A 14,575-nucleotide genomic window follows, 5' to 3' on the forward strand; every position below is an offset into this window, starting at 1 on the left:
TGCTTGATTCATGCATTTACAAGTTTTTTTTCTTTTCCTTTTTTTTTTTTTTTTTTTTTTTGGTTTTGGTTTCTCTGTAGCTTTGGAGGCTGTCCTGGAACTCGCTTTGTAGACCAGGCTGGCCTCGAATTCACAGAGATCTACCTGCCTCTGCCTCCTGAGTGCTGGGATTACAGGCATGCACCACCATTGCCTAGCTTTTTCTGGTTTTTTGAAACAGGTTTCTCTGTGTAGCCCTGGCTGTCCTGGAACTTGCTCAGTAGACCACTGACTCAGAAATCTGCCTGCCTTTTTCTCCTGAGTGCTGGGATTAAAGGCATGTCCCACCACGCCCAGCAAGGGCTTCTTTTTTACATTTTATTTTAGATTTATTTTATTTTATGTATATGAATGCTTTATCTCCATATGTGTATGTGTACCACATGTGTGCCCGGTACCCCAGGAGCTCAGGAGAGGGTTGTAGGCTTTCTTGGGACTGGAGTTTAGATAGTTCCAAGCCTCCATATGGGTGCTGGGAATTGAATCAGGTTCTCTGGAAGAGCAGCAGGTGCTCTTAACCACGGAGCTATAGTAATGCTAGGTTTGTCTTGTATTTACAATAAAGTCACACTTGGAAACTGTGCCGGTAGGTGATGACTGTCACTCTAACTAAGTCTTTGCTCTAGGGCCTAGAACGCCATGCTCTACATAGTTCCTGATAGGAGTCATTGTCCTGGCTAATGAAACAGAATCTAACAGCATCGGGGCCTTTCTTCATTCCTTTCTAGTTCATGTAATTAAGGTGACTATTAAAACATCGTGCTTGGGAAGAGGAGTTAATTTGGAGAAAGTGCAGGTTTAAGATTGCTAACAAGACGACTGTAATTCCATACTCATTTTCTAAATTCCAGGTTTGGTCATCAGTAAAAGTATTACATTGGGAGTCTTTCCTGTCCCCTCAGGAAACAGTTTCTGCTTGGTGTTGCAGAGCTCTAGGGCCTACTATTGCCCTGGTTAGTGAAGCTGAGCAGACCATTCTGGCCTTAGGATAAACTGAAGCTATATCATGACAGGGCAGCAATGGGATGTGTGTTAAAGGCTGGACTCCTAACCTTTAAGCCCAGATTTCATAGTGAGGTTTATTACTGAGAGACCAAAGGCGTATCTTCTCTCTAAAGGGACAGTCGTCTAGCTTCCCTTGTTCCATGCTATTTACATCTTCTTGTCTCATTCCTTTCCCTTGTTTCTTCCATTCATTCTTTCTTTCTACCTTGCTTTCTTTGCCAAAGGCCATTGCTTTAACTCCTCAGTGAAAAAAAGTTTCTCTAAGGATTGCACATGTATGCACCTGTGTGTGTGTGCAGAGGCCAGAACAGGGTATGAGTGTCCTTCTGTATCACTTTTTACTTACTGCTTTGAGGCAGGATCTCTCTGCTAGGCTAGAAGCCAGGGAGCCCCAATAATTCTGTCTCCACCCTACTTGGAGCTGGGATTACAGGTGTGCATGGAAAGTGTAGCTTCTCGTGTGGGTACTGGGATTCGAACTCTGGTCCTCTTGATTGTACAGCAGGTACACTTAACTCTGAGCCACCTCTCCAGTCCCAGGAAGCAGTATTAAAGAATGATTTTAGTCAAAAATTTAATTTTTATAATCCAAAATATGACCTTTTGTTTATTATATTTTTCTTTTGATACAGAATCCCAGGGTGTTCTACAGCTCATTAGCTAGCCCTAGTTGGCCTTGAACTTAGGGTAATCCTCCTGCTTCAGGCTCCCCATTGTGATGACAGACATGAGGTTGTAGCTTCTTCACTTTACACTTAACTGCATTCTGGTTTATGGTGCTGGGCATCAAATGTAGGAACTAATCTGCACTTTATCTCAGGGATACAGATGTGTGTGCTCATTAACTTACAAAAGTGCCTGTATGTGGCCAGTATTTAATAAATGTTAGCTGTAATTATTTAGCAAATAGTTCTTAAGTGTTTGTCCTAGGTGGTGTGCTGATTGCACCGTGAACATGGAGTGATTGTTGTCCCTTTATTCACTTATTAACATTTCCACATTAATTTTGACTTACTGTTTTTCAATTTTCCTTTTATAGTTGAAGTCCAGTGATTTTGCAGTTCTGAAGCAGCTGCTGCCTCTGTTGGAGAAGGTCTCTAATACATACCCTGACCCTGTCATCCAAGAACTGGCTGTTGACCTCCAGATTACCATCTCTACTCATGGAGCCTTTTCCACTGAGGCTGTAAGCACAGCTGCCCAAAGGACCCTGGACAAAAAAGACCCGAAATGGAAAATAGAAGAACAGCAACACACCAGTCATGACACACACACAGAAGCAGCTCAGAACCGCCCTGAACAAGAGCAGGACCCCCCAAGAACAGGCCAGGAGTCCAGTGAGCCACCTAGAAGAGTAACCACAGAACAGTTGCAGGAGGTTCTCTTATCAGCCTGTGATCCCCAGATTCCAACCCGGGCTGCTGCTCTACGCACTCTTTCCCGCTGGGTAGAACAGAGAGAAGCAAGAGCCCTCGAGGAACAAAAGAAGCTTCTCCAAGTGAGTAGAACACACTGCCCAGACACATGGACAGACATTCAGTTTGGGGTTTTTGTTTTTTGTTGTTTCGAGACAGGATCTCACTGTGGAGCCCTGGTTGGCCTGGAACTCACAGAGATCCACCTGTCTCTGCCTCCTGAGTGCTGGGATTTAAGGCATGAGCCACCATGACCAGCCTAACTCACGTGTCTTTTAAACATTGACTGTGTGTCAAGCACTGTCCTAGATTATCCTCCAGGAACTTAAATTGTTGAGAAGTCAGATTGAGGTAGGAAGGGTGTAGAAGACCACATAGGGCTGGCTGTTCAATTGAACATGAATTGAGTGCTAGGATTTTTATATATGAGCAATGTGGTGGGGAGTCAGAGAAAAAAAGGTTGATTTTCATATGACTTTAACTCACTGGCCAAGTGTGAGTATGTAACAGACAGGCAGTGGGCTGGCATGAGCCAATTCACAGAGATGGGAAGGTACCCTTCCCAGGGAAGCCTCACCTTGAGGGGGTTCCTCTTAGAGCAGCATTGGATCTGTCGGGTCTCCTCCACTCTTTCGCCTCCACCACAACAAAAAAGCTGTCCTTGAGGTTCTTGACTGACGAGTGCAGACTGCTTAGGATCTTTCCCTTTTCTGGAAGTCTTTGGGACTTGAGTGAAGGCCACAGTAAGAACAAGGGGCCTGGAAACTTCTGTCTGAGATCCATTCTCAACTTCCTGGACAGCACACTCAACCTTTGTAAGCCTTGGTGGTGATGATGGTGATCTAGCTATTTGTCTAGCCCTTTGACTGTAAATTATAATTCTGATGGAAAATTCTGATGGATCTATTTTAGTTAGTATGATACTGGAAGTATTGTACAGTAATACCTGCTCTTTGTTGAACCAAGCCATGTACCCTACTGACCCTGTCTTATCCTTGTAACTGCAGTGTTGTGTTAGCCTCATCTTACAGATGAAATGAAGACATACTCTAAGGATTTTCTGTCAGGGAATTTTGAAACTCACAAATATTCTTTTTGTTTGTTTGTTTGTTTGTTTGTTTTGTTTTTTCAAGACAGGGTTTCTCTGTGTAGCTTTGCGCCTTTCCTGGAACTCGCTTTGGAGACCAGGCTGGCCTTGAACTCACAGAGATCCGCCTGGCTCTGCCTCCCAAGTGCTGGGGTTAAAGGCATGCGCCACCACCGCCCGGCTCAGCTAGCTTTCTTATAGCACCTAGAACCACCTGCTCAGGAGTGACATCACCTACAATGGCCTGGGCCCTCTCACATCAGTTATCAACCAAGAAAATGCCCTCGAACTTTGCCTACAGGCCAAACTGATGATAAATACTTTCTCAGTTGAGAGTCCCTCTTCCCAGATAACCCCAGCTTGTATCAAGTTGACAATAAAATGAAATGAAATTGAATATCCTGGACACCTGTCAATTCTTTTTCTGTGAAGTCTTTAAAATATTTCTTATTTTTTATTCTCATGGCTGTTACTCTGTGTTGTGTCCTTCACTCCATATGCAACCCCAGTGTCATCTAGACTCATCTTCAGCTCTCCCTCAGTAGTGTAGACACCAATAGCACGAAGTTGAAATCAAGACTCTGTCGAGCAAAGGACACTGAGTGGTATATGAGTAGGCACTCCTACCTTCCCTAGACAGCAAGCAGAGGAACATGAGCACATGCTACTGTCTTTCCCTTGCTCCCATGTTAGGGCCCAAATTTAACATGCCGTCCTAGTGTTGTCTAGGTAGACCGTACTGCATTTGACAGCCTGAGAAGCTCCTAACTTGGGAAGGAGTGAGAGTAGTTTGTTAGTACTGTCAGTCACAGAGCTACAGTTTGCAAGGTTTTTCAAAAGTGGAATAGACATAAAATTGCCTCTGTCATAATAACATCTCTGTCTCCCTTGTAACCCCAGGTGCTGTGTTAGCTCAGGGGAAAGCTTCAGAATATATCTGGCCACCTCTGTTGAAAATGTTTTCCACCATGGGCTAGCACAGAAAAGTGTTGAGGACTGTTCTTAAAAAGGTTTATGGATAGCATTATGTGTGAGTATGATGTATATGTGTGAGTGTGGGTACACATATGCTGCAGTGTGTTTGTGGGGGTCAAAGGATAACACTGGGAGTTGGTTTTCTTCTTGTTGTGCTCTTTGAGAACCATCTAAACCCTGTTCTGTGTTTCCAGGTCTTCTTGGAGAACCTGGAGCATGAGGACACTTTTGTGTATCTATCTGCAATTCAGGGTAAGTTTGCCGACCAGAGTCAGCATCCTGTTTACTTGAGGGGTACACCACAAGACACAGCTGGTCATTTTGTCCATCTTTCTGCTTCCTGAGTGGGATGCTCTGAGTGATAAAAGCAGCATTCCTAGAGTTCCCAAAGGGTTCTCATGGAGTTTCAGTGTCTCATAGTGATGAAGTTTTATGTTAACTTTATCATTCTGTAGATTAAAGCCCATTTCCTTGGGTGAGAGAGATAAAGAATGGTTTATACATAAACTCTTACAGTGTAACCTTTTCTGGGGCTGGTGAGATGGCTCAGCAGGTGAAGGCACAGGCCCTAAGCCTGAGGATCCACACAGTGGAAGGGGAGAACTGATTCCTGCAAGGTGTCCTTTGATCTCCATGGGGCACACAGGTGCTTGTACACACACACACACACACACACACACACACACACACACACAAAAGCCATGAGGTTTTGTGTTTTAAAATGTTCTAGGTTTCATTTTAATTGCTTCTGTTTTGTTATTTTTGGTGGGGTTTTTCTGGTTTTGTTTTGGGGGGGGAGAGAGAGAGAGAGAAAGAGAGAGCGAGCGAGAGAGAGAGAGAGAGCGCACGCGCATTTATACAATCACAATCAAGTGCTAGGGAGTAAATCCAGGTCCTCACACATTCACAAGTAAGCACCAGTAAACCATACCCCAACTTCAGCTTCAGATATTTAATATTTCTTCATTAAAAAAATATATACATAGATGGAGTAGAGAGATGACTCAGCAGCTGAGTGCATACCGCTCTTACAGAGAACTAGAGTTTGGTTCCCAGCATCCATGTTAGCCAGCTCACAGTGGTGTGTAACTCTAGCTCCAGAAGATCTCGTGCCCTCTTTTGGCTCCTATGGGTATTGCATACATGCAATACCTATACCCATATACACATAAATAAATAATAAAATAAATATTAAAAACCAGAACAAACATGGAGCCAAACATGGTGGCACACACCTTTAATCCAGCATTTAGGAAACTGAGGTAGGTGGATTATGTGATTTCCATGCCAGCCTGGTCTACAGAGCGAGTTTCAGGACAGCTGGGACTCTGGAGGTAGCCTGCCTAGGTACACTGCTCCTCAGCTGAACAGACTTGGCCAATACCTGAACTCTTATCTGTTACAATGGAACTTAGTGTGTGCATTAGTGATTTTTCCTCCTTGTTACAACAAAATACCTAATAACCAAATCACCTTAAGAAAGGAAGTGTGCCAGGTGGTGGTGGCACACACCTTTAGTCCCAGCACTCGGAAGCCAGAGGCAGGTGGATCTCAGTGAGTTCGAGGACAGCCTGGTCTACAGAGGGAGTTCCAAGACAGCTAGGGCTACACACACACACAAAGGAAGGAAGGAAGGAAGGAAGGAAGGAAGGAAGGAAGGAAGGAAGGAAGGAAGGAAGGAAGGAAGGAAGGAAGGGGTGTTTGCTTGGCTCACAGTTTGAGAGTATAGTCCACCATGGTGGGAAGGGCGTGGTAGTAGGCAGTAGGTAAAAAGAGAATTAAGGGGGACAGAATGACCACCCGAGAGGTAACAGGACAAGTAAGAGAGTTGAGAGTTTCCAGAGAAAGACTTGCAACTGGGGGGGGGTCAGACAGGCTGGGCTCAAGCAGTGTGCAGGAGGCCCCGTGAGGCTCCAGGACCTCAAGTGACGCTTAGGGAAACCAGAGAAATCAGTGATGGAGAACCAGGACACCTCTGAATGTAAGTCTCAGAAACCAAGTCACCTGTGCTTTTCTAAGGAGATGTTTTCCGCAGACTTTCTTTCCTGTTTTTAGATCTGAGTGTTAGGAAGTGGTGGTGTGTCGTTCTAACCTGGCAACCTTGCTGCCAGAAAAAGCTTGGCTGATTAACCATGGAGCTCGTTAGCCTCTGGGATCTTCTATAAAAAGTGCAGCTGTTGGTGTTGTTTGTTTTCAGTGGTTTTAATTGGTGTGCTAATCAGTTAGTAACTAATTTGGTGATGAAGAACAGGGTAGATAGGAGGAGGTGGAAATTCTGTTCTCACCTCTCCAAGATGGACCAAATTGAACTAATTGGTGTTTCTGGTGTCTGTGATATGCTCTTAAAAGCCGAGGCCTTAGGTGACTTTCTCATTAAGAAAAGCAGGAGATGATTTTCTCACTTGGGCCGACGCTTGCACACGCCGAAGTCTCTCCATCAAGCTGTCTGGTCCTTTGTGAGGGGATCCTGGGAAGTGCTCTGGGGAGCACTCAGTTTTGGGGTCTGTGATTGTATTCAGTCCTTCTTTTTCTAAGACTGTCTACCTGGCTGCATGGGTACTTTCTGCTCAACTTAGTGATATTTAGCTTTTTTTTTTTTTTTTTTTTTTTTGGTACATCTTCACCAATTCTGTCTGCAGTCCAGACAGAGAGCAGAGAGGAGCTGAGTACACTCATTCCTCCAGTAGATAGTCTTATCTTCTTGAAGAATTCCTACTACATGTGTTAGCTATTCATGTAGTAGTCTAAGAAATAAATCCCTGCATAGTTAAGCTTGACTTTTGTGAAAAGACATCTGCTTATCTGCTGCTATTCATGCTGGGAAAGTGCTGGTGTATGAGCTATCCCAGCAGCTGCTTCAGATAGAAAACTGTGTATAAAGTTACTGACTTTCACGCTGAGGGTGGTGGCACATACCTTTGATTCTAGCGCTAGGAGGCAGAGGCAGGTGAATCTTTGTGATTTTGAGGTCAGCCTGGTCTTCATAGTGAGTGTGAGGACAGCCTGGTCTACATAGTGAGTTTGGGCCAGCCTGGTCTACATAGTGAGTTTGGGCCAGCATGGTCTACATAATGAGTTTGAGGCCAGCTTGGTCTACATAGTGAGTTTGAGGCCAGCCTGGTCTACAGAGTGAATTTGAGGCCAGCCTGGTTTACATAGTGAATTTGAGGCCAGCCGGGGCTACTGAGTAATATCCTGTTACAAAAAAAAAATTGTTTTTTGTTTGTTTGTTTTTCAAGACAGGGTTTCTCTGTGTAATAGTTCTGGCTGTCCTGGAACTCGCTTTGCAGACCACGCTGGTCTCAAACTCACAGAGATTGGCCTGCCTCTGCACCCCAAGTGCTGAGATTAAAGGGGTATGCCACTACTACCTGGCCAATTTTTTTTTTTAATAAGGAAATGTATGCGAAGTCCTATCTCTCTCCAAATAGTAGTTAAGATATGTCTTTGATTATCCCTTAATGTGTTGAGGGTTTAGGGGTTGTTTTTAGTGTGTGTGTGTGTGTGTGTGTGTGTGTGTGTGTGTGTGTGTGTGTGTGTGTGTTTTGCATGTGGGGGGTGCACGTGTTTACACATGTATATGGAAGCCGGAAGGTAACATTGGTTACCTTGGTTGGTTTCTCCTACTTTATTTACTGAAGCAGGGTCTCTAACTGAACCTGGAGTCCCCTGATTTGACTATTCTAACTGGTCAGCTCACTCCAGGGATTTCCCGCCTCTGTCACCTAACTTTTAGGATTACAGGTAGCTACCATATCCACCCAGCTTTTATGTGGGTTTTGGGGATCCAAACTCTGGTCCTCATGCTTGCATAGCAAGTATCTTACCTACTGAGCCATCTCCTCAGCCTGTACTGAGAACTCAAGGGCACGCCATTTTGTTGTCCAGTCATGAACGTGATAGACACATGAGTGGTATTCTTCAGTAAGCTCTTATAGCCCAACAATTTATCCAGCTATGGATCTGCTCAGATGTCTTCAAAGCCATATCCTTGAAGAAAGAACAGTCTGCATTTCAGGGGTCCCAGTGACCCCTCTGCGTGTCAAAAGAACCATTGGCTGTGCTAGTGTTGTTTGGGGGAAGAGCGTTGGGATTGAACCCGGGGCCTCTTTCATGCTACAGAGGCACACTACTGCTGAGCTACACTCTTAGGCCCAAAATGTCTTTGGATAAAACAGTTATAACAAACAGGAAGGAGGGAGGGAGGAAGGAAGAAGAGAGAAAGAAAGAGAAACCTATGCCCTGAGCCAAGGCATGGGGGTGAAAGTATGCTATTGTGTAAAGGAAGGGATAGACATTTTGACATGCCCAGACAAATCACAGCCTTTTCCACCCTCTTTCGTTTCCATTTCTTTCAAAAGAACCAAAGGGAGCAAAGGCAAAAGGCACAGAGGGGAGGTGAGTGTGTATACAAGATGACAGGAATTTTACAGTTTCCACCTAAGCAGAACTACGAGCCTTAACTTGTCAGGCACCAACCTCTGTCTTGTTCTCGGATTTCTGCCTCAAGTAAAGGAAGTTAGGAAACCATTAGCTGAAAATAATTCTCTCTCCCATGAAGGATCATCTTATTAGATCTGGTGTGGAAATATGGAATGTAGTCCTGTGAAGTTTGCCTTCTCCATTTATGTGCTTGAAACAGGAAGATTTCTTTTTGTTCTGACCTGGCTTCTGTAGAACCTATCTGACAAGCATTTTTTGAGTGTCTCTCCTGTATGTGCTTAGTAAAGGCATGAGGTTGGCAGGGAAGTAGACATTATCCTCACCCTTTAGAACTTATTTGAGATATAATTTATTTTCCTAAAATACCCCAAATTTTAAAATCCAATTCAGTGTTTCTTAGTATATAGAGATGTAACTCCAACATTTGGAAGTGTGAGACAGGAGGATCTAAGGTTCAAAGTCACCCTTGGCTACATAGTGAGTTTAATACCAGCCTGAACTATGTGAGATTCTTTCTGAGCCCTCTTCCCCCAACAAAAAAAGGAGTTCTGGGGAGATGTCTCAGTTGGTGAAGTGCTTAATTCGAAAGACTGAGGACCCAAATTCCATTTCCAAGGATCTACATGAAAAGCTGAAGGCAGAAACAAATGTCCGTAATCCCAGCACTGAGGAGATGGAGACAGGTGGATCACTGGAGTCACTGGCCAGCCAGCATAGCTGAATTGGAGATTTCCATGTTCACTGAGAGACATTTTCTCAAAACCTAAGATGGGGAGAGAGTGAGGAAGACACTATTATTGACTTCTACCTTCCCATGCATTCACACATATATGTGTGCACCTGATGCGCGCGTGTGCGCGCGCGCGCGCACACACACACACACACACACACACACATGAATATACATATGCATTCACATATACCCCAACGAAAGATTTGGACAGTGTGTGGTTTGAATAAGAATGGGCCCATAGGCTCATATATTTGAATACATAGTCATCAAGGAGTGGAACTGCTTAGAAGGATTAGGAGGTGTGGCCTTGTTGGAGGAATTGTTACTGGGGGTAGTCTTTGAGGTTTCAGGAGCCCAAGCCAGGACCAGTGGCTTGCTCTCTTCCTACTGTCTGTAGATCCAGAACTGGAGAACTCTCAGCTACTTCTCCAACACCATGTCTGTCTGCCTGCCACCATATTCCTGCCATGTTGGCAATGGACTTAAGCCTCTGAAACTGTAAACAAGTCCTAATTAAATGCTTTCCTTTATAAGAGTCGCCATGGTCGTGGTACAATAGAACACTGACTAAGACAGACACCCATCATGGCTGTCTGATTTTAGAATATTTTTATTTTCCTATACCCATATTAGTCACTGCCCTAGCCCCTGGCAACCACTGATGGGCATTTTCTTTCTTTCTTTTTTGTGATGCTAGGGACCAAATCCTTAGCTTTGCGTATGCCAGGCAACACTAAACCCGTGGCCCCTGAGCTACTCTGTCTCTGATTTGCCTGCTCTAGACATTCACATGAATGGAATGGAATCGTATGACGGTGGAGTCAGACCACCATCTTTGCTTTCTAGTTCCTTTCCCTATAGAATGCTTTTTAGGGTTCTTCCTTACTATAGGTCAGTGCCTTCATTCCTTTTTATTAATTAACATTTCATTATGAATAGCTCCATTTTACTTTTTCTATCATCAGTTGATGAGCAGCTGGATTGTTTCTAGTCTTAAATTTTTGATTCATGTGTGTGTATGTGTGTGTGTGTGTGTGTGTGTGTGTGTGTGTGTGTGTGTGTGGTGTGTGTGTGTGAGATGGTGCACATGTGGAGGTCTGAAGACAACCTGTAGAGGTTGATTCTCTCCTTCTACCATGTGGAGCCCAGGAACTAAACTCGGGTCCTCAGGCTTGGCCACAGGTGCCTGCTGAGTTATCTTAATAACCTTGTTTCTACTTCTTGGCCACTATGAATACTAGTTTACAAAGTTTGTGTGCACATGTTTTCATTTGCCCTGGCTATATGGCTGGGAGAACTGTTAGGTCATAAAGAAACTCCATGCTTGGGGAGGAGGGAGGACGGGGAAATCTGTGGCTGATATGTGAAATTAAGTTAATTATAAAATAAAAAATTTTTAAAAACTCCATGCTTATCTAAAAATTAGTCAAAATGGACCATATATCTAAATATGAGAGCTAAGTCAATAAGAATTTTTTTAAAAAAATGGCTGCATCATTTTATATTCCTACCATCAATAAACAAAAATTCCACTATGCTAGCCAATACTTGTTAATTTTCTGGCCTATTTCTTTCAGCCACCCTAATGAGTATGAAGTGAATTATGATTTAGGTTTGTATTTCACTGATGATGTTTAACACCTTTTTTTTTTTTTTTTATCAATTTTCATCTGTTTTAAAATGTTCTTTAGAAAAACATCAATTTAGATTCTTTGCCATTTCTATTTTGGACTGTTTTATTTATTATTGGGCTGTAATATTTCCTTGCGTATTCTGGAAACAGTTTCCTTATCAAACATATGATTTGCAGATACTTTCTGCCAGTATATAAAATATCTTAATCTCTTATATATGGTGCTATTTGAAACACAGAGGTTTAGCCCTGTTGCAATTTATTTATTAACTTTCTCTTCCATTGCTAATACTCCTGGAGTCATTTCTAATAAGTTATCGTTCAAATCAAGGTAATGGAAGTACCAGGTGTGCTGATGCACACTTTTAATCTCAGCACTTGAGACAGGTGGATCTTTATGAGTTCAAGACTACCCTACTCTACATAGTGAATTCAGGTCAGCTGCAGATACCCAGTGAGACTGTCTCAGACAACAAAAGACACTGGAGGTTTACTTCTGTTTGCTTCCAAAATTCTCACTGATTTAGCTCTTCTTACATTTAGATACATGGTTCATTTTGAGTTAATTTTTAAGTATGATATGAAATAGTCCCACTTTGTAGATGACTCTGGCACTTAGGTTAACCTAAACCCCTTCTCCAAGATCACATAGAAGGTCATTTAGATCTTAGTCCTTTAAAAAAAATGTTTATTTGTTTACTTTCTGCTCAAGAGAGCAAGAGAGACAGAGACACAGAGAGAGAGCATATATGCCTGCATGTGCACGTATGTATGTGTGTACAATTTGTGAGAACCTGTTCTCTCTTTCCATCCAGTATATGGGTGCCCAGATGAATCAGTTTGTCAAGTGTGGTAGTGAGCACCCACCATCTCAAGTGCCTGAGAGCTTGCTCTTTATTCCCAGTGTACAACAGGTCCCTCTTCTAAAGAATTTTTCAAGTAATAGTAGAATTTGATCCTGTTGTTTGCTTTAAAATTTTTTGTTAGTTTTTATTTTATGTGGATGGGTGTTTTATCTGCATGTATATTGGTGCTTCCTTCATTTGTGTATCTGGTGCCTGCAGAGGCCAGAAGAGCACTAGACCCTCTGGAACTATAGTTATAGGTGGTTAGGAGCAACCATGTGGGTGCTGGGAACTGAATCTGGGTCCTCTGCAAGATCAGCCAGTGCTTTTCACTGCTGAGCCATCTCTCCAGCCCCTCTGTTGTTAGCTTTGGGGAGAAAATGATGACAGATGTTATGATTCTCAATATTTTCTCAAGAACAAAGTTAATCATTAATAAAGTTAATCTACTGACTAGCCAGTTTTTTCTCCAGCATCAGCTGATGGACAGTTGAGTTGTTTCCACTTGTTAGTCATTATTAATAATGTGGATTGAAACACTGGATTCCACCAGCCATCCTGAAATATGATAAAGCACTATAATTCTGTCTGTCTGTCTGTATGCATGCATATATGTATGTATGTATGTTTACTGTTTTTGAGACAGAGTCTCATATCATCTGGGCTGACCTTAGATTTTATATAGTTAAGGATGACCTGGGACTTCTGATGCACCTTCCTCATCCTCCCTAGTACTACAATTCCAGACATACGTCATCATGCTAGATTGGTGTATGTGTTGCTGGGGATTGAACCCATAGTTAGGCAAGTATACTATCAACTTTTTTGTTTTTTTGTTTGTTTTGTTTTTCTTGTTAGTTTTTGTTTTGTTTTGTTTTTTGATTTTTCGAGGCAGGGTTTCTCTGTGTAGCTTTGCTCCTTTTCCTGGAACTCACTTGGTAGCCCAGGCTGGCCTGGAACTCAGAGAGATCCACCTGGCTCTGCCTCCCGAGAGCTGGGATTAAAGAAAGGCATGCGCCACCACCGCCCCGGCTAGTTTTTGTTTTAAAGGCAGAGTCTCACATTTAGCTCTGGCTAGCATGGAACTCACTATGTAGAACAGTCTGGTCTTGAACTTGTAGAGATCTACCTGCTTCCACTTCCCAAGTACTGGAATTAAAGACATACAGCACCATGCCTGGCTCTCTGCCAACTGTGTGTGTTTGTTTGTTTGTTTGTTTGGTTTTGGTTTTTTGAGACAGGGTTTCTCTTTTCCTGGAACTCATTCTGTAGCCCAGGCTGGCCTCGAACTCACAGAGATCCGCCTACCTCTGCCTCCTGAGTGCTGGGATTAAAGGCGTGCACCACCACCCCCGGTGTCTACCAGCTTTTTAAATAAAGACTTGGCTTGCTGGTAGTCACAAAAGCTAATAGAATGTGGAGGCGAAACCAGCCCCTTTTTCAGAGATCCCGTTCTTTTAAAGCACTTTATCCTATTGCAGTTCACAGGATCTACATGACGCCTTCTTCCTCTTCCCTATTGCAGTTCACAGGATCTACATGACGCCTTCTTCCTCTTCCCTATTGCAGTTCACAGGATCTACATGACTCCTTCTTCCCCTTCCCACATTGGTGGTTGGGGTAATTTCAAAGTTTCATGCTAGCTTCATCTTTAGACTGTTTGACCAATGGTTTATTCTGTCAGTCAAAAATCAATATTCAGATTTATATCAGAGAACCTAGCACTTTGGTACTTTTATTTATAAGGAAAAGAATAATAGCTACTCCACAATTACTTGCACTTTCCAAGATTGCCCTGGATAATTGTCATGTCAGAGAAATGGCAGTAGGTTGTGTAAAGTTACCACCTACTGAGTGCCTGTTATGTGTCAATCATAGCAACCCTGAAAGTTAAGAATGAGGGAATTGAGGCTCCAAGATGTTGACTGCCTGGTCCAAAGTGACACAGATATTAAGTGACAGGACCAGAATTTGAAAATAAGTCTCTTTAGTTCTGAAAACCATGCTGTTGCCAGCATACAGTCTACACAAAGGGTAGTGAGTCACAGTACCCACCTTGCTTCAGTTCCCAAGTAGGCCTGAGTCTCCTCGGGCAGTGGTTCCATCATAAACCAGCTCTTTATGTCCTTTAACAGTATGCTGATCTCATGCTTCCTTGACTTTTGTTTTCTTTTGCTGTTTGGCAGTATGTGGGCTGTTACTTTTCAGTAATCTTAAAACACAACCTGCTACCTCACCCTGCCTCTCTTCTTCCCTCCTTTCCATCAGTGGCCCTTGGCTTTCAGCACAGCAGGTATTGATATTGCTTAGGAGCATCAGAGAAGGCTTCAGAAATCACTTCTGGGATATATGTGATTGTCTGTTTTGTAGTGTATAACAGAATACCTGAATCTGGTATTT

General features: G+C 43.1%; 1 protein-coding gene across 1 annotated transcript in view; it reads left to right on the plus strand.

Moving 5' to 3' along the window:
• Tango6 (transport and golgi organization 6 homolog) overlaps positions 1-14,575 on the plus strand; it is a 167,819-nt gene that overhangs the window by 55,792 nt on the left and 97,452 nt on the right. The window contains exons 13-14 of the mRNA XM_036188684.1: positions 2,084-2,542; positions 4,716-4,773. Coding sequence (XP_036044577.1) covers positions 2,084-2,542; positions 4,716-4,773 — 517 coding nt within the window. The remainder of the gene's footprint in view (positions 1-2,083; positions 2,543-4,715; positions 4,774-14,575) is intronic.

This window comes from Onychomys torridus, chromosome 5 (genome assembly GCF_903995425.1).
Source record: "Onychomys torridus chromosome 5, mOncTor1.1, whole genome shotgun sequence".
Taxonomy (NCBI): Eukaryota; Metazoa; Chordata; class Mammalia; order Rodentia; family Cricetidae; genus Onychomys; species Onychomys torridus.